The 24,584-nt window shown below is 42.7% G+C and overlaps 1 protein-coding gene across 2 annotated transcripts in view; it reads right to left on the reverse strand.

The window, feature by feature from the left end:
- Positions 1-24,584, reverse strand: part of CACHD1 (cache domain containing 1) — a 215,769-nt gene that overhangs the window by 171,328 nt on the left and 19,857 nt on the right. The window contains exon 2 of one of the 2 annotated variants that reach the window (XM_082832497.1): positions 10,205-10,291. The exons of the other annotated variant lie outside the window; for it this stretch is intronic. Coding sequence (XP_082688623.1) covers positions 10,205-10,291 — 87 coding nt within the window. The remainder of the gene's footprint in view (positions 1-10,204; positions 10,292-24,584) is intronic. 2 annotated transcript variants of the gene reach the window in all.

Here is a 24,584-nt window from a genome sequence, read left to right on the forward strand (position 1 = left end):
ATGAGATGGGGGGGTGGAGGACAGGGGGAACTGCTGACATCTAGTGGGTAGAGGCCAGAGATGTTAAATATCTTAAAATGCACAGAGCAGCCTTTTCCACCACTACACGTAATGTCATTAGCGTCAAGGTTGAGAAAATCTGCCCTAGAAGAACCCTGGTATGGCCTATTACAAATTTGCAGACATAGTCTCAAGTGGCTTACTCAAAGTAAACCAGCTTGCAGTAGAATCAAGGTTTGAACTCTGGAGACGGGCTCTCAGAATCTGTTAACAGCAACTGATAATAGAAAAACAGAACACAGTAAGGATGGGAATTTGTGCCTCTTTGGCATGAACTTGTGTAAGAACGTTCACAGGCCAGAGATTAACATTTAGCTAACAAAGTGTATCTGATCTTTTGTAAAATATATAGTGTGGCCTGATTATGATAGAGTCTGGGAGATCCTTGGTAGAAAATAAAACTCAACTGTATCTCATGTCAAGTTCACCACATACATATACTGAAAAACAAAGTTCTACTCCCGCAAAGAGACTATCATTAGCTATTCAAAACAAATATATGAAGTGACACCTAATACATGTGCTGATGAATAGAGAATGCAAACGACTGAAATAACAGTTTCAAAAGAAAATTCCTCTTTAGGAGAAAAAAAGAGGAAGGTGTAGCAATTTGAGGTGTGGAAGTGTTGAATTTAGCCCAAGACTGTCACATCTGCTTGGTGTATTTTTTTTTCTTTTTCCTGTTATTCCAGTTGGCCTGTGGTTCCCTCTCTCTGTTCAGAGTTGGGGAGTGGTAGGAAGTGTTAAGAAGAAAAGAGCAAAAGTTGAATCATTTGCCCTTGAACCTCAGGGCACTTGCTTTTCCACTTGCTTTTTCTGTGACTCTCAGGAAGTTCCATCAGTTTCCGAGATCTGAGAAATGGGAATAATAATTTCTACCTCAGAGGGTTATGGAAAGTAATAACAATCAGTACCTTATAAACCCTTAAAAAAGCCTCACTATGTGCCAGATGCTTTATCTCATTTGATCCTCACAACAGGGTGAGATGGCCCCCATGTATGGATGAGGGCTTAGAGAGAGTATGTGACTTTTCCAGGGCCTCAGTTAGTAAGCAGAGGAGCTGGGATTCAAACCAAAGCAATTTAATTCTAGACATCTGGTTCATAACCACATTGCTGCATAGCTTTACCAATTCAAAGTGCTTATTACTGTTTGAAATTGCTAAGTGGTTACTGGTAGACAGGTAAACTTGGAGCCAAAAGAATTCCTGGGATTCAGTAAGATGTTCCCCACCACTATCGCAGGAAGGGGCTGGGTGACCACTTCAATGCAGGAGTTATCAGCTAGAGAGGGCGATGAGCTTTATTCCTTTACATAAAGAGGCCATTCCATTCTCACAATTTTATAGTCTGCTATTTCCTAATGGAGCTCAACCTTTTTATTTCTCAATAATCTATGTCTGGAACCTAATGGTTGTTTATTTTCCTAGGTAACCTCTATTCTCTTCTCAAGTCTTTCTTTATTCCACTTCCTTCTTTAATTTTCCATTTATCCTAGCCTGAAGGGCATGGAAAAAGCCTGGACTCTGAAATATAAAAGCCCTGAAAAATGCTCAGTCTCCCCCCAAATCGCTAATTGATACTGGGCAAGTTACTAAGACTTTCTCTCAGTGAGGATTTCCTCATCTATAAAATAAAGTAACATCAAATGAGAAAAAAAAAAAAAAACAGATTAACATATAGTGCCTGATCTATAGGAGCTCAGTAAACATTAATCTTCTTCATTTGCAATGTTCTCTCAACTCTCCCTACCGCAGTATCACACCGTCACTATCTGCTCTAGGGTCCTGGAGTGCCTGTAGAGATCTCAGGTACACTAAAAATAAGAACAGTCACAAGGTATTTGTGCATTTTACCTACCACATAGTTATAAGCAGAAGAAAAATGTCCTGCATTCTCTGGCTCAACATGGACTCCCAATGCAAGGACCAGAACCATTTCCAAATCCTGTATCCGTTCTTTGACATTCTAAATCCCAAATAATACCCACAGCCATATTCATCCCACAGATTTCCCCCTCATCAGAACCTCCAGGAATAACAAGTTACAAATGCAAACTTCCAGGGTCCCACAGCACTCCAATATGCAATATCTCATTTAAATTATACAACAGTCTTGCAGAGAGACTTACAAGGGCACTTGACATTAACTGAATTTATCTGAATCTTAAACCCAGTGGGCCAACCTCTCTGCCAATTTCTGGTTTTTATAGTTTGAAAACTGTACAATGCTGGATGATGACCACCACCAGGAGAAAAAAAAAATCAAGACAGAAATTACCTTAACTGGGGAAAAGGAATATGTCAGAAAGACATTAGAAACACAACAAGAGGCAGGAACTCAGCACGGTTAGATAGTTGAGAACATCCCCAAGGAGATCAAATCACTAAAACACCTTCCCTAGAAGGCCACCATGAACACCTGGCTGTCCTGTCCCTGGAATCTCTTCTCCATCATCTTAAAACATTAACTGTCTGATCACCCTAGCCGTTTATGGAGCAGGGAGAAAGAAGGAGCATCTGTCCATCCTCAAAAACGGTGTCTAAGATGCAGGGTAGCCAAAACAGCAACAAATGTTCAAAGATTCACTGAATCTTCATCACAACCCCATGGGAGAGATTCTACTATACCTCCCCATTCCTTTTTAGATAAGAGAAGGTATTGACCTGCTCAAGTTCAAGCAGCTGGTCAAGTGCCAGCATGAGAATCCATCCAAGACTCCTGGTTCTTGACTCCCAGTAAAAATTTGTTTAAAAAACACCTTTAGGGCTTCCCTGGTGGTGCAGTGGTTGAGAGTCCGCCTGCCAATGCAGGGGATACGGGTTCGTGCCCCAGTCCAGGAAGATCCCACATGCTGTGGAGCGGCTGGGCCCGTGAGCCATGGCCGCTGAGCCTGCACATCCAGAGCCTGTGCTCCGCAACGGGAGAGGCCACAGCAGTGAGAGGCCCGTGAGCCGCAAAAAAAAAAAAAAAAACACCTTTAACAAGCACCCTAACTTGTCCTAAATATAGCTTTTTTTTTTAAATGAATGTTCTAATCCCTCTTCACTATTCTGTCATAAACGTGACTTTGTATGTGTATGTAGAGCATGTATGATCCAGATTGTCAGTTTTTCAGCAACCTTTTAAAAAAATTGTATTTTTCTGAAGCCTATCATCCCTTCGTAATCCTCAAGTCAAACATCTTGACAGTAGTTGTGCAACACAAAATACATCCAAGAGTCTTTGTTTGAGAATCCTTGTCTCTACTATGTCTGTATCTTTCCTAGTACTAATTAAACTGAGAAAGGATGCAAATGTCACTAATATTAAAATGGATTTATATTTTAGATTTTTCAAAAAAGATGTTTTCACAAAATCTACCTGATAGACTTATCTTCACATTTACATATAATATTGTATTGTTTTTCTTCTATCCTCGGAGATTTAACAAAACTTCACTACTTTAAAAAGCACCCTATGGCTAATTTCATGGTCAAAGAAAAATAAAGCCTTATAAAATAACTGAATAACTTCAGTGTTTTACCCTAAGACCCTTTTCCTTCCTACCCAGTTTTTTAAGCCAAGAAAGATAAATGAACTAAAGCTATTCGTCTTCAGTTGATTCAAACCTACCTTTTTAATAGTAAGTGGCTGATGCCAAAGAAAGGATTAAAAAGGGTATTCTTTCAACAATTCCTTATTACAGCCTGGGATTTGCTTTGCAATTAGTCTCTCCTGGACAGAGCTGAGGCCACGTGAACTTGTTATTACCCAGTCTGAAGAGCTCTAAAAAATGAAAACTCCACACTTGCAACAAGGGGCGGGTACCACAAGCATGAAAGGCCCCACAATGGAGGAAGGTATAAGGCCTTTGCTAATGACAGTTCAAAGAGGTGATGAGCCCCAGCCCTCAGGAATAAAAGCAGAAAGCATTTTCCATCCACACACATAAGTTAGGAATGAGGTAACAGAGAAAGAGAGCATGAACTTCATTAAATTTTGAGTCCTGTCACAGTCTCAGGGTAGTCTTTCTGTGATGCTCTATTGCTTTCTCTCTTATAATTAGCAATAAAATCTTAAAAGGAAAAAGAAAAAGAAAAGATCTTTTCCCTTTGTTCTTGTCTTCTGGGCAGCAAAGATGGGAGACACACAGCAGCCAATCACGGAGGGAGAAGAATCTTAAGAGGGGAGATGGCGGGAGACACCAAAGGAAAGGCTGGGAGCTTAGTGCCTTTTTCAAGGATAAAAAGAAGAACCAGGGAGGTAACTAATCCAGGTTGGAGAAGTTTGTCTTGGGCTTCAGAGTTTTTTGTTTGTTTTTAAGTCTGGTAGAGGTAAATCAGTGTTAGACCTGGGAGTGTCAGGTCAGACACTGAGTATGATTCTCCCTGTGAGTCACACCTCTGTCTTACCTAGCCCACTATTTGATCAGTGAGAGAAACAACAATGGTGAAGTTGGTAGGAACACAGCTAAGTGAGAGAGTAGCAAACACTTAATGCCAATCCCGGAAACACGTTCTCTAGAAAAGTCCCAGCGCGAGTATGTTCTTTGCCTGTCAGGTCGGCATTATCCTCATTTTACACATGAGGAAACGGAGGCTTAGACAGACTAACTTGCTAACCTGAGGTCACAAAAAAGACCACGTGCTCTCAAGTCCTCTGAGTCTAAACGCTGCTCTCTTTCTTCTGCAGGAAGCTCTCTCACCCACCTCCACACCAGTGTTTGTGTTGTGCTTTACACTTACTACAAGAATGCTTCTATGTGCATTCTTATATAATTCCTACAAAAATATGTTGGAAAGAAGATTTTTTCCACTGTAAAGAAATGGAGGCCCCAACTTTAAATGACTCGTCCAGGCATATACTAGGGCACGAACTCAAGTTTTCTGACTTTTAAAGATAGGCTCTTTCCTTTCAATATCACATTTTCGACATATCAAAAAGAAGTCATTTTTCTCTCTGCTATTTCCTAATGGAGCTCAAGTTCCATTCTCACTCCCAGCTCCTTGAAAGCTCATTCTTGTCTATTTCTGGCTCATCTTCCTAATTCAACCTGAGTTTCCACATTCTTTACCTCCTGGGCTGTCAGCAGGTCCCTACTCCAGTTCCCCCATTCTCTTGCCCCACCTCTTCCCCAGAGGCCTTTGAGCCAATGCTCTCCCCATGTCTATGCAAGATGCCTCTTTTCTACCCCCACAGAGTAAAGGAATAGCAAAAAACCTAAAAACATCACTTTTCATCTAAACATTATTAACCAGGCAGCCCATTAGTTCGACGCAATCAGCCTGTGCTGCATGTAGTTTCAAACTCAGAAGCAAAGATGAGCAGGGTAGTGCCTGGCTCAAGGAGCACCTAGTCTAGTGGGGTGGGCAGAAGTGCACGGTAAGTGGTGTAATAGAGGCACAAAGAGTAGAGTGAAAGTAACTGTTTCTGGCTGGAGAAATTTAGAGAAGGTTTGACCCCCAAAGTCTGTTCCTGTTTGCTCCTAGTAGATCAGGAGCAACCTCCAAAGCAGGATGCATGAAATATATACTAATTTACAAGTAATGAGCTTCCAATACCTTTCTGCCTAGGATCTTTCTTTTTTTTTTTTTTTTTTGCGGTACGCGGGCCTCTCACTGTTGTGGCCTCTCCCACTGCGGACAGAGCACAGGCTCCGGACGCACAGGCTCAGCGGCCATGGCTCACGGGCCTAGCCGCTCCGCGGCATGTGAGATCTTCCCGGACTGGGGCACGAACCCGTGTCCCCTGCAGCGGCAGGCGGACTCTCAACCACTGCGCCACCAGGGAAGCCCTCTGCCTAGGATCTTAAAGTAATACTCACTGAGAGCTCACAAGACGAGATGGTAGTTATTATTAATCCCATTTTATAGATGAATAAGTTGAAATCCGTGCCTAACAAATGGTCCTAAAAAGAACTAAAAAGCAAATTTAGCTCCTATCAGTGGTTTTCAACCACTTTAGAACTGTAACTTTCCTAATCGCTCCAACAAAAAACATGCTCTAGGGAATTCCCTGGCGGTCCAGTGGTTAGGATTCCCGGCTTTCATCCCCGGTCCAGGACTAAGATCTCCAAGCCACACAGAGAGGCAAAAAAACAGCAACAAAAAAATACATGTTCTAATAAAGGAAGCTACTCCCACAAAGAACGGGCAATCTGAAGTATTTAATCAGGTACATTGAAGCTCTATCTCCACTTTTAAAACATCTTCTGGGTGCCTGCTGAGCTTCTATCAACAGGTGCAGTGTATACTGACAGGAACACAACCATGATACACAAGATACACCAGACTCTCACAGCATAAGGGTCACCCTCCTTCTGAATCTCTCTTGACACACCACCCTCCTCCCAGCAGAAAAAAAACCACTTCCTCCCACTATACCCATTTACACCCTGCCTGGCTTTGACTTCTAGCTCTGCTGTCATTAGCAAGTGGCCCCGAGTAAAGTTATTTCATCTTTGCCCCACCATGTCCTTTTCTGTATTAAAATAATAACAGCACTTACACCTCATTGATGGTTGGGAAGATTACACAAATTAATATACATAAACTGTTTAGAACCCTGCCTGATACATCAGAAGCACTCAGTACACTGCCCCAGTGTATTAGTCTTGTTTGGTGTAGTGGTTAAGAGTACCAGGGTTTCAATGCTGGCTCTTCCACTCATTTAACTGTCATTAGAGGGTCCATTGTAATAGCTACCGAGTAGCAACCGAGGTGAGGATTCCATAAGATATGCTGGTGAGAGTATTTGGTAGGTGCTCAATAAATGACATGTACATTACCTGTCTGCATCCATGAGAAACTTCGGCCTCTGTAATTTTTTTCTTTTTTTAAATTTTATTCTTAGAGCCCAGCACAGCACCAAGCACAGTGTTACGTACTCATTAAATGCCAAATGAATGAGTGTAGGGTGGCAGTTTAGCTCAGATAGGTGAAGCAGATCGTTGGTTCCTAATCTTGGCCTGTTTCTCAGCCAGAGAATCACTGCCACCTGGCACTTAAATAGGCGCGAATAAAATAATGACACACCAGTGAAGGGCCGCAATTATCCAGCAGTGCAATTCACTGTCGTGTTTTGCGTGGAAAATCCTCTCCCACTTAAAAAAGCGCCTGTTTTCTCCGGTACTCCCTCAGTAACTTTGGTTTAAAAAATAAAACGCAGGCCTTCCCTAGTGGCGCAGTGGTTGAGAGTCCGCCTGCCGATGCAGGGGACGCGGGTTCGTGCCCCGGTCCGGGAAGATCCCACATGCCGCCGACCGGCTAGGCCCGTGAGCCACGGCCACTGAGCCTGCGCGTCCGGAGCCTGTGCTCCGCCAACGGGAGAGGCCACAACAGTGAGAGGCCCGCGTACCGCAAAAAAATAAAAATAAAAATAATAAAACGCAGCCCAAAGCGGGTAGGAGTGGCAGAGATTGTTGGCGGCAGAACAGGAGGTGACGGCCCAGGTCACCTCCACCCTGAGGAGCAGCCCCGGGGCGGGCTGGGCACGGTTCCTGAATCCCCAGGTGCAGGGGAGGGTCAGCGAGGGTTCCGCGTGGACCATAAAGGGCAGAGCGTTGGAGGGGAGAAAGGAGCTGGACGGCCGAGTGGAGCTGCTACACAATGCCCAAGGGAGGGAAACAAAGAGCTGGAACATTGTACTGGGATCCTGGGCGGCCCGCCGGGGAGCTGCGGCAGGGGGAGGGGGAGGAGGGGGCAGAAAGCCGGGGTACTGGGGCGACCGAGACCTGCGAGCTTGGCCGGGGGAGAGGCGGGGCCGGGGTAAAAGGCGGACAGGGGGTGGGCGAGGCCAAGGTGGCGAGCAACGGGGGCGGGGTGCGGTCGGGGGGGGCGTGGCCTGGGGGATGGGCAGCCGGGACAAGGCAAGGGCCACGGTGCGGCGGGGGAAGGGGAGGAGGAAGAGGAGAGGGGGGGCGGTTGGTCTCGCAGGCAGCGATTTTCTGCACCAGGTAAGGCTTCCAAGCCAACTGAGAGCCTTGCCTGGCTCACAGCGGCCCAGGACAGCCGCGTTTCTGGGGCAGCCACCGAGGTAGCTGAAGGAGCACTCTCCCGTACCCTGCCCTCCAGACCCCGCCGACGTCACGGTTTCGAGAAGAGCAACAGTACGGACAGCTTTTATTTCTTGAGTTGGATTTTACCAGCAGCCCACGAGAAAAGGAGGCAGCCTCCTGCTTTCGTGAAGAGAGTACAGGAGACGTTTTCTGTGCGGTCTGGGGAAGGGTGTCAGGCTGGTGCCGCCGTCCTGGCTGTACTGCTGGTGGCAGTACCCACCCCCCACCCCCAAGTACCTGCCCTCGGGCTCACCAGTGGCTCTTGACTGTCCAGTAATTTGGCCCTTCCCCCTGCTCTAGGGAAGATGACCCGGAGAAGACAAAGGGCTATTCTCGCATGGACACCCAGAGTGGTGTCATAAAATTGAGTGGTGTCATAAAAAGTGAGCTCTGGGTTCACAAGTTAAGATGCAGGTCTAGAAGAAATCTGACCTACAATCAGAATAGAAACGCTCTTCTGGATGAACAAGAACATTTCTTTTAGAAAAAAAGTTAGCAGTCTTGGTGTCAAGAGTTGCTTTCCAGGGGCTTCCCTGGTGGCGCAGTGGTTGAGAGTCCGCCTGCCAATGCAGGGGACACGGGTTCGTGACCCGGTCCGGGAAGATCCCACATGCCGCGGAGCGGCTGGGCCCGTGGGCCGTGGCCACTGAGCCTGCGCTCCGCAACGGGAGAGGCCACAGCAGTGAGAGGCCCGCGTACCGCAAAGAAAAAAAAAAAAAGAGTTGCTTTCTGGGACCAACGGCCTCAATATCAGGTCATGGAAATGAAACCGTAAATAAGAGCTACTTCCATTTACTAAATAAACAGCTACTGTGTGCTCCTGGTGCACCTCATCTCACTGTGTCTTCACAATCCATCCAAACGTCTAATGGGTGTCTTCTGTTTGACAGGCACTGGGCTAGGGATTATAAATGAGGGGTGGTGGTGGGTGGAGGTTCCTACTACCACACCCTGCCTCCTTAAATATAGTAGTGTTTCAGTGTTAACATCTGTTTTTACCCTTCTGCTTAGGGAAAGAAAAATGAAACCAACGAGAGGCACCTATACACAAAATGAAAGAATTAAGCCCAACAAGTAAATCCAAAGGCTGTAAAAAACTGACAGAGGTAGGATCACTAGAAACTTCATTAACTCAAAGACCACGTTCCTCAAGATTCAAATATAAGAAAGCAGTTCTCATGTATACCATGTTTCCTGTGATAAGATGCAGAGCCTCTTAAGTAAAAGAGTTCTCCATCTTTTCATTTTAACCTTTCATATGCATTTCCTGTTATGCTCATCACTGTTACCTCTATTTGGGGAGTAGTCTAAGCTTGGCCTACACAGAATGACAGAGCTATAAGGACTACCTCCAAACTCTTCATTTACAGGAGAAAGGGAAAGAGTCCATGAGAGGTTCAGGTCACTTGGGGGGATGGCTGGCAAGGCCAGAAGTTAGTACCTAAATCTCCCAACCAATGATCTTCCCAATAGTATACAGGAAATTTTACCTATCAGTCCAACAAACCCCTGGATTATTCACATTTGATTCTCCAGAGAAGCTCTTCAGCTGCAAAATACCACTGAAACCTAATTTTATGTGTATAGGGGGGACTGGCCAATAAAAACATTTCTAACTCAGTATCTCAGTTTGTTTAACATAAGTTACAGATATTTTAGGTCCCTCCCAACCAGCCCTAACTACTACTCTACTTGAGAGTATGTTTAAAAATGTGAACTGAAAAAGTAATCCAGCAGATAACCTCCTTTTTCACCTGCAAGAGTACATGAAGGCATCTTAAAAATATGAACTCATACTCTGCATCAACAAAGATGATTTCTAAAAGGCACCACTTCGTATCTTGGCTCTGTAAAATTTCTCTTTTTTTGTTGTTATTTTATGCTTTTCCACACAAATATATTCTGTATTTCCTCTAAAGTAAACCAGTGCTTTGACAGATTTTAGATTTTTCCCCTTAACTAAAGGCACTATTTAATTTCAATGTCCTTGGAGTGTTTTATCTGGGGATTAGACAACTGTACCAAAACACAGCTGTTCCAGTTTTTTCTCCTTTATTTTTCACATTAAAAAACTCCCACTATCAGCCAGTCCAATTAGTTACTCACTATCAAAAGCCGGCTTTGGTCTTTCATCTTCTGGAAAACTGGATCCAAGTGACAGGGTGTCATGGAAACTGTATCTCGGGTCATTTCCTGTTTCAATTGTTTAGCCACAAAAAAAGTTCAGCTCTATCAGATGGAAATTAATGAATACTTGCTGTTGCCTTTTGAAGAGCATGCAACTAAATAAAAAAGTAATTACCATTTTTGACCAAGTCTTCCCACCAACACCAAGAAATATGGGGAGATCAGTGCACCCAAAATGGGAAAGGAAAAGTACTTTGACAGAATGCAATGAACCAAAGCCTTTTTCAGTTCAGTTTCCATAATTCAGTGGCCAGTTTTAAGGCTCTCACTTGGGTCTGGGAAAAGTAACTATAGGTTAAGTGGTTTTAACTGTAGTGAACCTTGTTCATTCTCTTCCACTTCCAACAAATCTTCACCTCTCCTCACTTACTCTGCTTTCCCCCAATTTTGACATTCGCTAGAGAAGAGCTGGCATTCTCCTCTTCAGCCTAAAATCCCCTCAACATTAGGGAATGTGTAACAGAAACAAAAATTGTAATATAATCTAAAAAGATTTCTTGCTTTATCTATTCTCTGCAAAAAACATGTGCGCGTGCTCACATACACGAGGGAAAAGTAGAGCTTAAGGCCTACAAGCAATACCAGGCAAGCACATGTGTTTAGGAAATGAAGTCCTGGCTGGAATTCAGTAATAATGAGCCCCTTAGTGATCTAATGTACACCAGTGAACACTGTGGATGGAAACAGAGTGCCAGACAGGACAATGGGGAACTCAACCGGTGTTTAATGTGTTTCAGCTTTGTCTAAATAACTGTTGGCAAAAAACGTGGAAGCAATACAACAAATCAATTTTAGGACTCAGGAGGATTTGCTCAAGTAAGACAGCAATGAAGTGTGCATTACAGGATAAGTTCACAGCTCCACTGTGGGAAAGGAGCCCACTTGCAATACTCTCTGTCCTGTTTAGGTTGTTATACATCTTCTCTATTCCAAATGAGGAAGTAGTATTTGTGCTGCTGCTTTTTCTTAGATTGAAAAAAGGAAGACAACTGGGGAAACATCCAAGAACAAACTAACTTTAAATATTATTAAAGTAAGCTAAGCCTTATGTTACTTACATCCAGCTTGCTATTTGGACAATTTCTATGGAGAAGAAAAAAGGACATCTTTCAGCAATGACACCTGAGTTCTAGACCTTTGCTTTGTCATTAAGTCACTGAGTTTATTTAATCAGTACCAGCAAAGAGCCATCTAGGCCAAGCTTGTCCACAACTTCTCTCCTAGTTGCTTCATACATGCTGCCCAGTTTCTCTTTCAAAATCTACATTTATGCCCCTAAGAGACTGGCTCCGTTTTATTAAAAATAAGGTGAAGCTGATAATTTCTAACTGGAAATCACTACTATTTCTTTCTTTTTTTTTTTTTTGCGGTACGCAGGCCTTTCACTTTTGTAGCCTCTCCCGTTGCGGAGCACAGGCTCCAGACGCGCAGGCTCAGCGGCCATGGCTCACGGGCCCAGCCGCTCTGCGGCATGTGGGATCTTCCCGGACCGGGGCACGAACCCGTGTCCCCTGCATCGGCAGGCGGACTTCTCAACCACTGCACCACCAGGGAAGCCCTACTATTTCTTTTTCATCAGCCTTTGAGGAAAGTAGAATATTCATCTTTCTACAGCGTTCGAGGAGAAAGTCCCTGATTTAAGAGAATAGTACTGACAGGCAATCTTTCAAAGTCTTTATTTATATTATACTTATCATGCTTTGGTCTTTATGTGCCCAAAACACCACAAATAGAAATAATTTCACCAGAGGTAATTTTTGCCAGAATTAGAAGTCACTTCTAGAAGCCATTCCGATGGTATTTTCTTACAGAAAAACTAGTCAAAATATAAAGTTAACTGCTAAAGGCATCAACACAAAAAGGCATAAATCAGTTCAAAGAGGTAGTGAGCCTAGACTAAAATAAATCCAAGAATACAGCTACCAACCAGACTTAAAGGCCTCTGGTCATGATGAGTGAAGTTGGTTTTATCCCAGGAGAAACAGTACATAAAATAAAGATGGAGCTGGTAGAAGAGGTTACAACCTCTTCTTCTAAGAAATGCAAGAAGTACAGTCCGTGTATCAAGACAGACCATTTTTATATTCTGGTCTTAACTTACTATCTTACTTTTAATTTCTTTCCCCTCGAAAATGCAATGGTAGTGGGCTCACTGCACTTTCTACATTATTTATCATAATGGAGGGGGAGGAAAGAGATAATCTTAATTTGTAAGCAGTAGCTCAATTATAAAAATCTAACTCTCACTATTTACATAGGAATAGGTTAATTCTTTGTAATTAGTATATGAACTTCTATATTAGGTTTTATGAAATTTCAGTTCTGGGTTTTGTTTAGTTTGTTCACCTGTCCAGTCAAGGATACCATTTAGAATGTAGATGTTTATTAGGTACCTTCAATGTTGAAGATACAAGGTTGAACCCTTTTGGCCAATGAAAAGCGTACCACTGAGAAACAGATGTATGCTGCTTACTGGACAGCCCAAGTGCTCTCCCACATACACAGCTCCTTTGCAGTTAGGTGGGGTCATGTGACCAACTGTGGCTGATGGGCTTTGACCAGAAGTGACTTGTGAGAGCAGGTGTACGCCTGGATTTCAAGATGGCATCATTCATACTAGTGAAAGAGAAGAAACTCAATGGATTTTGAAACTCAAGTCAAAACAGGGGAGCTGCCAGGCTAGATACTGATGTGGGATTCCACCCCTTAAAGGCATTGTTGGAGCATTTCAAAGCTGTTACTACCAGTATTACAAGTATGTCAATATGAAGAAAGGGAGTATCTTGGGGGGGCGGGGTTCTAAGGTGCTGGAAGCTTACATGTTTTGACAGCTGCCTTTCTTACAAGGAACTCAAATGTGAACGGTTATGCAACTGCCACCAAAGAGAAAAGGAGTGGAGAGGACTTCTCTGGATTCCTGACCATGACCTTCACTGCACTGGCACCCCTCCCTGAGGAACATGATCATTACTGAATTCTTTCATATCCTAACTGAGAATTAATGCCCCCCAAAATATGACTGGTATGTATTTTAAAAAGGGACCTGTGCCATCACCCAACAAAAGCCTGGAAGTCACAAGTTTGAGATGCTAAGGTCTCAAGATAGAGAAAAGCCACATCAACCCCCAGAAGACATTAACTAAACAAGAAATACGTATCACTGAGATGAAGGGATTTGTTCATTACCTAAGCCTATTCTAGGCCAGGGATGCTTAGCATTTTTATGTGTCACGGAGCCCTGGGACAGTGCAGTGAACTGTGAACCTCTTCTCAGAATCATGTGTTTAAATGCATAAAATAAAACCACAAGATTGTCAAGAACACCAACTCTAAAATGGTTTTTAACTGATGCTACAGCAATGTATGCATCTATAAATAACACATTCATCAACAAGATCTAGCAGCTTTAATCTAGCAACTACTGTAATTTCAAAGTAGTGAAGATCATGTTATTTCAAGTTATCTGTGATATTTACAACAAGTTATGGAATATCTTTGATTTGTTTTCGTGACAAAGCCCCAGGTATTGCTAATACTATTAAGACTTGTTTACATCGCAATGAAGAGAAATGATAAATTTCCATTAGAGATTTACGTTATAATTTTTTTCTCATCAAATCCATGGGCTCCCTAAACTCTGTGGAGCCCAGAATAAAACCTCCAAGTGTTACCCTCTCCTGCCCAAGAGCCTCACTCGAAGCTCTCAGGTGGAGCGCCACTGGGCTCTCTAGAGTCGCTTGCTTGTGCAGCACCAAGCAAGGCATATTGCTCTGTGGCTTCTCTTCTGCCATTGAGTTCCTGTCATTTATATTGTGTTCACACCAATTGTTTTCACAAGATGACAACTGACTAAGGAAGAGTGTCATTCAGGTTGTTAAAATGCAATTTTATGGAGGCTTAGATGCCTTTAAGGCAATGGTCAGGAAAATTGATCAGAATCAGCCCAAAACAAAGGACTGGTTAAGTCTTTTGACATCATCAACATCACCCAGTTTGGGAAAACTGACCAGCAGTTGTACAAAAGGCAGCTGGTAAAATCCCTGTATGGAGGCTTGTAGTGACTTCAAGAGGCATTAAGACACCTGGAGACGGCCAATACAGGATGCTGGGGTCAGCGGATTAGGATGCTCTCCATCCTGAGACGGTCAGTACTACTTCCAGGAATGTGTACCTCAAAGGGATTGGGGAGCGAGTCATATTTAATAAGCCTATGAAGGCTGGGTAAAATGAGATTGAAATAATTCATGCTTTTTAAGATATTCCTCCATTCTATAGATTGCAAAGAGAGTGGAATATTCAACGTACATTCACATAAACCATTATTGTTCTTTCTTAAGTCAGCCTAGCACGGTAGTCGACACCTTATTCAAGAATATATGGGGGCTTCCCTGGTGGCGCAGTGGTTGAGAGTCCGCCTGCCGATGCAGGGGACATGGGTTCGTGCCCCGGTCCGGGAAGATCCCACATGCCGCCGAGCAGCTGGGCCCGTGAGCCATGGCCGCTAAGCCTGCGCGTCCGGAGCCTGTGCTCCGCAACGGGAGAGGCCACAACAGTGAGAGGCCCGCGTACCACAGAAAAAAAAAAAAAAAAAGAATACATGACACGGTAGGCAATTGAGCTGTAGCTCCCAGTCCGCACAGTTGATAAGGGATCAGAGGGCCAAGAAAATATTTGAAATCAAGTAATTAACTCTGCAGGCAAAACTAGAGAACAAAGAGGGCGAGGCCTGGAAATCCATCTTGTTTCACATTTCACATACTAAGAAGTGGTATACTGTGGTTAAAGTGCCACTGGATCAAGAGTCAGGAGAAAGGGCTTTTAATCTGGACCCCGTGATCTGAGCAAATGTGGGCAAGAAGCCACATTTCTCCAAGCTTCAGATTCCCCTTCTTTAAAAGGAGGAAATTAACTTTGAAGGCACCTTCCCACACAAAAATAAAGATTTGGTAACTTTTGAAATCTCAGGAAGACAATGAAAAGACATATAGAGTATTACTGTAATATAATATAATCAAATACATATTTAAACTGAATGTCTTATGAAACAAAGTGTTCCCATTTCAAAGGGTGAGAAAATAAAGAGGAGAAATGAATAGCTCCCATGTATGAACCACAGTGTTTTGCCAGGCACTGCATGTGGTCCTGTACTTACGTCAGTTGAAAGCTTGCGCTAGTCAATGTCTAGATGCTATTGGGAGACCCTTCTGCTTTCTCTGGTAGCCCTCCCCATACTATACCTAACCGCTGGTCTAACTGTCTATTAGGTAGCTCTTTGAGCATGTCTTGTTTAGAGGTATATTTCCCCAGGGTTAGAAGAATCGAGGAAGGTTCTCTACAGAAAATTAGAATGCCTGAAGGTCTGTCAAAGGGTTTGAAATCTAGTCTATGCTCACCCTTGGCCCCCGGAAATTCCTCCTACCCCTTTTTGCTGTCCCTGTTCATCCTATTGTTTTTTTGATTATTTTCTCCCCAAGGGCTGACCCATTTACTAGAATGCTATTCAGATAATCAGGAGAATAAGTCAGGGTTTAATGTCTGCTGACTCCAGGTTCTTTTCCAGGTATTTTTTTCCCCAAACTATATGATTCCAAATAGCCTCAGTTCTCATAACCGTCACATTAATTTCACCAGATTCTGAAGCCTCCCTGTTTTTCCTGGCTAAAGGTTTCCTTCCCTGCCCTTCCCTATTGTCCTTGCCAACCACTGCTGGCTAGAATTATGGAAGTGAAAAATTCACAACTAGGAAGAACTCTTAGATTTTGCCCAGCCCACTAGCACAGTAAGCAGATGCAGGGCCTGTGTCCTTTTCTATGTCTACCCCAGGGCCTCCCAAGGCACTATGGAGCACATAGTAGGGGCTAAGAAAATGTTGGCCACATGAAGGGACTATCAAAGCCCTGCAGCATTATAGCCAACAGAAAGAAAAAAGCTCAGCCATCTTTGTGAGGATAGAGGCACTGTAAAATCAGATGCTTTCTTTCTCTCTTTACTGCAAAGCTAATAACTAATCAGTAGCCATGGGCTGATTACTCCTACACTCAGCATTTTGGAAGAAAAAGTAAGTTTGCCTAAACACACACATGATTTGGGGGGCAGGGAACACAACTAAAAGTAAATTTCCACCCTGCTTTGAAACATAAATCTTAAGACCCCTCAGGTTAAAAATGACAGCTAGAGTCCTTTAATCTTGAAAATGCTCTCTCCATGGAAACCTTAAGGACAGGAAACCACTTAGGCAAAGCTTTTTTTTTTTTCCCCTTTGGAGGCAACTTCTAAGGAAAATCTAGGTTTTGAGGAAATTGGGCTTCCACGCACAACTATCCCATAGGAAGGTAGTCCATGTCATATGATTTCTTTGACCCGAAAACTGACCCATAAATAAAGCTTTCCCAGTTTGGCTCAGCTGGAAGAGACTGACTCACTTCATCCCTCTAACAGACTCATTCTCAATTCCCACTACACCACCTCCACGATTAAGATCCTTGTTACGGTAGGAACAAGGATTTATACTATGGTCCACTCCATTTTCACCCAAAGTCAGGGAACTTTGCAAGCTGTAATTTTCAAGTATGACAAGCACCTAAATGTGATGCTTTTGGCTGCAAAAGGTTGGGAAATTTTGAGTTAGCACGTAATCCTAGAAAAGTAGACCTGGGAAAGTATCTAGTAGATTACAGAAGCCAACTATAGCACAGAGAGGTTAAGCAATTAGCTCAAGGCCCCACCAGATGTAGAATATGGTCTCCTACTGCAAAGATCGCTAGATTTCCCTTGCACACCACCTCTTAGCGATTCTAGGCTGGCTAACAGTAATAATGATGACGATAATAATACAAGCTAAAAATATCAGCCAAAACATTTTCAATAAGTATAACGTGAGGCGATTTTGCAAAATCCTGACATCATTTATAGAATCTTGAGCCTATTAGCAGGAGTGAAATAGCCCACATGTTTCAAAGGATAGGTCTAAAGTAGTTCAAACAAGTACCAAACACTAAGTCACTTTCACAACCACCCAAGTTTTAGGATGTACTGTCTGGGACATCAGCCAGGTTGGCAAACAAACCATTATAAAATGCAAAGGTATTAAGTGCCCTCTTGCCTTTGGCAGTACACTCAAAGCTATTCAAATACATTACAGTAAAACTAAAATACAGCTACCAAGGTCTCAGCCAACAAAGAGGGAGAGAAGTCTATGCATGTTTTTTTTTTCTTTTTTAATTTGTTTAGGTATTCCAACTTTTGTTGTATTTCCTCATGAAAGAAAAACCTAGGAAGAAATGGAGATGATGGAGACCCAGCAATAAGCTTATGGAAAAAGAAGGGAAAGAAAACTAAGCTGAGATGAAGAAATCTGGGGACATCGGTGTTAGGGGTGCTTTGCAAACTTATAGCAACTTAGGTTCAAAATGGGTCCAAAAAAAAAAAAAAAGCTAATTGTCTTACGTCTGAGTCAAATAAAATGGAAACTATTGCCTCTTTCTGTCCAAGTGTCTCTTTCCATCTCTCTCCCAGTCAACTGGGGGATAAAGTCCTTCTACCAACCTCAGTCCAGGTCCTAGAGATCAAGACACACCCTTTTGCACGGTAATCACTTGGAAGATAATAGAGAACTTAACAGTCTTTCAAGAATATGAAGAGATTATGTATAATGACAACAGAGAAGGCCAAGAAGAAATAAATTTAAGATTACACAAGAGAACTTTTCTTAACACATTAGGAAGGAATTCCAGAATACAGGATAGACACTGTATACTATGTCTGAGACTAGAATTTGGCATTGTGTCCTCAAGTTCCCTTTCCTTTTCTCTTTTTCCTAATGATGATGACAATAACACTTTACATTTGCATCCATTTCCAGTTTTCAAATTATTTCTATATACATTCTATTCTCTCCAGCAATGGGTGACAGCAGGGGGGTTCCCATACATGCCTACTTGAGACAGAGGAATGAACTAAACAAATATGTCTTCAACCACTGGATCTCTTCAACATTTCCTGTTGACTGAGCTACAGTAATGCTAATTTCTCCAGTAACCCACTCCCATATTCTCTAGAAACAAGATCTATGCAGACAGCAAATATTAATGCATTCATTAAATGCTGGATCAATTAACTGCGAATAACTTAAGTCTCAGGCAGAAGCTGAGACGGTTTTGAATCTAACCTCTTCCACTTTGTGACTTTCAAAACTTGGACAAGTCAGTTTACTCTTTCTGAAGTAACTGTCTGCATTCGAAATAGAACTCTACTCTATAATAGAACTATAATAGAGTTCTATAATAGAACTCTTAGTATAATATCTGGCCTATAAAAGGTGCCCTTAAAACGTGCACTATTGTAAGTCATACTTACCAATAAAATGTCATCCTTAGGCGATATAGTTCCTTAAGTTGCTAGGAAAGGAAAAAAATACCAGGCACAATCCCTGTGGTTTTACTGGTAGGTAACAAGGAGTGAATAAAAGCAGCTTCCACTTGGTTGAATTCTAGAGTTGAGCTTACAAAATAAATTGAAAGAATAAAGAAAGTGTAAATCCTTTGTCTAAAAAAGCTTTGGGATGTTGTTGTTTGGGAACTCGAAACTGCTATCCTTTACACGTAAATCGTCTCTGTGACAACTGCTCATGATATGTCACTAATATAGCTTGACTTGTCCACAAATATGAATGTAAAAATGCCCTTCAATGAAGAGAAAGCAGGGAAAGAAAGATAGTTGGAAAAGTTGAGAAAATTTCATGTGTCTTCCCAGGCAAAGTCAAAACTACTGTGCCACTTCACAAACCCCTACCTGGTCTAAAAGAAAAGTTATCTAAAGCATTAACTAAGAGGATAAGAAGCTACCATTGTAGCAGGCTTAAAGTGATCCACTTTCACTAGAGCTCAGGATACTGGGGCCCTCATTGAAAATGCAAAATCCCCAGCTGGGGGTAAGAAGAAGAGAAAATGTTAAGATGCTCAGCTCTGGAGTGCCAAGACCAAGGGTCTCTGCATTCCATCACTCTGCCTCCGCCCTCCCCCACTCCAACCCTCTCTCTCATTATTCTGGAGTAGGTCCTTTCCAGCCCCACCACTGGGAGTCAGAGAGACTTGGGAAGTGCCCCAGGAACCAGAGAGATGGAGAAATACACAAAGGCTCTCTTCCACAAAGCATTCTTTCACAGAAGCAGCGGAGTCTATTAAATACGGCCTCTTACCACGCATACGCTTCTGTAAAGAGATTATGAGGACCACAAGCTCACGCCATTAGCACCCACAAAATGTGTTTAAACCCACTGCAGGGAGGAGAAAAGGTGTGTGTGTCAGAGGGAAGGGAATACTTAAAATTAGTGGCAGGGGGCCTCCCCCTCCTTGGTAATTCCCAGAGGAAAAGAAGGTATAGACAAAAGCACCCAACAAGGCTGCTGCAGCTCCAGGGTTGAGCTGGTTGGCATCCACACAACGCCTTTCTTACGCCTGCGTTCTCATATTTTCTAGCTGTGGGCCGTAACACACGTTCAAAGTATTCCTCCCTATGTATACGTCATGAGACAGGTATGACAATTCCAGTAATCTGTACTCTTCAAAATGCTCCTCAAATCTTTGGAAGTAGCAAGTAAAAATGTAATAAGTAATGCTCCTATAAAACTTATGATACATTTTCACAGAATATATAACATTATAAGTGAGGTGTCCAGCTATATATTTAAGTTATTAAACCACTCATGGGCCATCACTGGCTTAATGAATGATTAAGTTTTTCACCTCATTATTTCTTCATAATTACTTCTTCTTGGAGGAGAATGAAATTGTTACACAAAGAACAAGTCCACCCGTAGTAATAAGTGGAATGTCCTTTTATTTATCTAGATATATAAAAAGATAAAACAAATCTTTCCCACAAGAAAGAACTTCTATAATATGTGAATTTTTTAATAATTCACAAAGGGATTTTAGAGACAGCTCATTTGATCTAACAGCTCTGTGAAGTATTATTTACTCCCATGTTATAGATAAAGAAACAGACCCAGAGAGGTTAGTAAGGGGGAGCCCTGGGTCTTTACTTCCAAATTCATTCATGCAGCTTTTACTGAAGGCCTACTCTTATTCTGGGCACTCTGCAAGGTACTGAGGATTCAGGGAGAACAGACTTAGCTCCTACACATATGCGGCACCCAAGGGCAAGTACAGAGTTTGAAGGGGTCACATCGGGGCAGTACTCAACCCAAATATAATTGTAAGAAAACAGACCACTTTCTAGAGAAGGCAGTGCCAGAGCTGAGTCCCCAAGGACAAGCCCAGTGTTCTCTTCACCCCATGCCTTTCATGACTCATCAGCCTTGCACATGGCTAACAAAACATGCACTGAGGATGGTATTCGTTCCAGCAAAAAACTGCACAGCACACCCTGGAAGTCCCAGCAGAGTGCTGTCTTCTACACTCCTGTTAACGCTAAAGAAACAGTGAGTACTCCACAAAAGGAAGCCTACTATTCCTGTGTGAGAAGGATTTCAGACAGCAGAAAGTTACCTCCTGCGATGAGCAGGAAAACTCCTTCCTGTGAGATGAGCCTGGAGGGACCTGCAGCCAGGGTCCACTTGGTGTTGTCCAGAGGCCTCGTATGAACCCATGGATAAAGGCTGGGAAAGGGGACATGGAGGCCAGAGTCGCTTGTCTAAAGCCTGTTCTAAGAAAATAATGGAAGAACCCAACTCCATGGTATCAGAATAATGGTTATCCTTCCCTACATGTTTCTCAAGTTATAAAAATGCCCTTACTCCTCAAGCAACAAAGATTTCCAGTGGCTTTCACTAAAGATAAAACATCCCCTCAGGGACTTCCCTGGTGGTCCAGTGGTTAAGACACCACGCTTCCAATTAAGGGGACGCGGGTTCGATCCCTGGTTGGGGAACTAAGATCCCATAGGCCACAGAGCGCGGCCCAAAAGGAAAAAAAAAAAAAAAATCCCCCCATACAGGGTGTTTATACAGCAGCTATAGAATATCTTCTTCAACCCTCCTCTCTCTCCCAAGTGAAAAATCCTACCCAGATGAAAAAAATTTTCATTTTTTTATCCTGAACTTCTAAAAAAACTGTCCCACTCTTTTTAAACTCATGGAGAAATATGAGAGTTCTGGAGTTTCAAACCACTTTTAGTCAAGCAAGAAAACTAAGGAAACATCTCTTAAGGAAGTCAAAGAGAGTATATGATTTCAATACAACAAAGCTAGTATCTCACCGTTCATTTTTATTAATAATTTCTTTTAAAAGAGGGGGCAGTCTTTGAAGAAAGGCACCTCATTTCCCATTGCTTTGGGTTCTGTATAGAGGGCTTTGACATTCATGGACTGCACGTTTATAGTTTGGACCATTTGAAAGCAACCCCTGCCCAAGCCCTGAAGCAGGGTAATAAATTTAAGGCATTATTAACATTACAGTCATATCACACTGGCCTCTATGGACTGTAAGTTTGATTATTTACTGTTTTAAAGATTTCTAAGCAAAGTTTTCTAGATTTCATCTTTTACTGTTACATATGGATCTCAAAGTGTTGAAGGTTTACTGAAAATTAATGGGCAGGAGCTTTGGATCCTACATTTTAAAAGAAAAAATATTGGGGGGAGGGATAAATTGGGAATATGGGATCAACAGATACACACTACTATATATGAAATAAACAAGGACCTACTGTATAGTGCAGGGAAATATATTCAATATCTCGTAATAACCTATAATGGAAAAGAATCTGAAAAAGAATATGTGTGTGTGTGTATAACTGAATCACTTTGCTATACACCTAAAACACTGTAAATCAATTATACTTCATTTTTTAAAAGTTTTTTAAATAAATAAAAGAGAAAATATTACTCTGCACCTATATTCCCATTACCATTTGTGGACACCCCGAGTATAAGAGATTAAATCTGAAAAGCACAATACAAAACACTCCGAGGTACATGCTTTTATTTGATGTTCACCACAGTCCTGTGAGGTAGCGAGTACTCCCCATTTTACAGACAAAGAAATTGAGGCTCAGAAGCCAAGTCACTCAGTCTTTGTGCAACCACTTTGTAATTGTTCTTGAAAGACAGAGTATTTTTGAAACTCGCCGAATGGAGAACACGGTGTTAGCAAAGCACTGTACTTCCCACAAAGTGCACTGCCGCCCCTCAGATGTCTGAAGGGCACATACATCTTCTGAGAAGATGGAAACTCATCAGTTTGAGGAGAAAACGCCAAGTTTAAAGTGAGCCTTGTTAGAGAGGGAACTATCACAGATTATTAATTTAGCCTTCCCTCTTTGCGCGTGTTTGATGTAAATGGCAAGGGTTCGAAGGTCAAAGAGGAAGAAGTATGTGCTTTAATTTCTCCCCCCTAGAGGTGTGTGAGTGTTTTCTATTAACAAAAACCCTGTAGCCAACAAATCCTGGGCTTGGATCAAACGGCCCTCCATCTTTTAAGTTACAACATCACAGGGAGACATTTCAAGAGGAAACCAGGCCCAGTCAGGCCTGCGGTACCAGAGAGAAGGCTGTTCTGCCCTTTGGGAATTTGAAAAGCATCTTCCTTTTTGCTGAAACAGCTTGGTGACAGACAAAAATGTCCCCAGATAGTTATTCTTGATCTACAGATAGGGGCTAAATGGAAAAAATATATATAGAAGTGGGCAGAGGCTGAGGAGAGCCATTTGTACCTGAAGAACCACTCACTTTGGCTAAAGCTATTAAGAACAGACATTTTGGCAACAAACCTTGATCCACTGGCCTATGTCTGAGTTAAATAAAAACAGCCGAAACTTAACCTGTGCTTGGCACAGTACATAGTGCACAGTAAACGTTCAATAAATAGTAGCTAATCATATTCTAACACGTTCCTCTTCCCTGCCCTTACTAACTCAGACGATTTATCCTACTCATTTCTCAGCTCCACACACACCCACGACCCTCACTGCTGCTCAAAAAATCTAGAAGTGAGGGGTGGAACATGAAATTCTGAAGACACAGCAACATCTTCCTTCCTAAAGAAAAGCGAAGACTTTGTGAGACCTCTGGCATCAGGCATTGTGCCAGATATTCTCTTATAATCCTACAGCAATTAGGAATGTACCCCCAATTTTTACAGTGAGGAACTTGAGGCTCAGAAGGGCAGTGAGAAAGCTTGGATTAAAATCCCAGTTTCTCCAAACAGGCTTTTGTGAGTTGGCCTGGGAACTAGGTCTGCTTTTATAATCTCTCTGGGTGAATGTTGTTCTAAACAACAGGCTTCAAAATGAGCTTTGGAAGCCAGACTGTTTGTAAACTGAGGATCGCTGGAACTATTCACATCTCTTGCCACCTTTGGGAGCACCTCTGCTACTTAAAAATCACTTTTAGTTTGAAGCACATCCACAAAGCCTACAGGAAGGTAAGCATTCCCTTTCCTGTCAAGTCAGTGCTAGGAGATTGGAGAATGAGGTAAATCCCAGGCAGCTGAGTTGTAAAAAAGAAAAATCCAAGGTAAGAGTTTATAGGAAACACACAGAGGAAGAGTAAAAGCATAGTAATTGTTTACAGGCCACTTGTGAGTCTTCTAAAAATGCCATAAATAAGAAATGCGGCCTGGGAGAGACTAGCCTGAAAAGACTTAATCCCTCAGACAATTCCTCTTGGCCACGTGACCCATCCCCATCCACCAGGCAGAAGCCTTGACCAGTGCATTCACATAGTTTCCCTGAACTGACCCTTGTCTCCCTGCTGTTCCCAGTCTGCTTGCTAATCACCCCAGTAGAATGTCTGCTCTAGGCAAGCAGGATTGTATTTTGTTGACTCCTGTCTTCAACATCTACGAGAACGCCTAACTAGTAGTAGACATTAAATATAGTGAAATGAAGGATTACTTATTTCATCGTTCACTTAATTTTCCTGGCTAAATTGTTCAGCTGCAAGAATCATTTCTTAAGTTGAAAAGGTGTTATGTAGTGATATGAATGTTTTGAGGGAAAAAAGCATCTATAGAATCCTAATCTGATGAGAAAACTAAGAAGAAACAGTCCCGGGACTTCCCTGTGGCCGACGCAGGGGACAAGGGTTTGATCACTGGTCCGGGAGGATCCCACATGCTATGGAGCAACTAGGCCCGTGCTCCACAGCTACTGAGCCCACGTACCACAACTACCGAAGCCCGCGTGCTCTAGGGCCCGCATGCCGCAACTACTGAGCCCATGTGCTGCAACTACTGAAGCCCATGCGCCTAGAGCCCGTGCTCCACAACAAGAGAGGCCACTGCAATGAGAAGCCCGCACACCACAACAAAGAGTAGCCCCCACTCGCCACTACTAGAGA

The sequence above is a fragment of the Leucopleurus acutus genome (genome assembly GCF_964270905.1).
Source record: "Leucopleurus acutus genome assembly, chromosome: 2".
NCBI classification, from domain to species: Eukaryota; Metazoa; Chordata; class Mammalia; order Artiodactyla; family Delphinidae; genus Leucopleurus; species Leucopleurus acutus.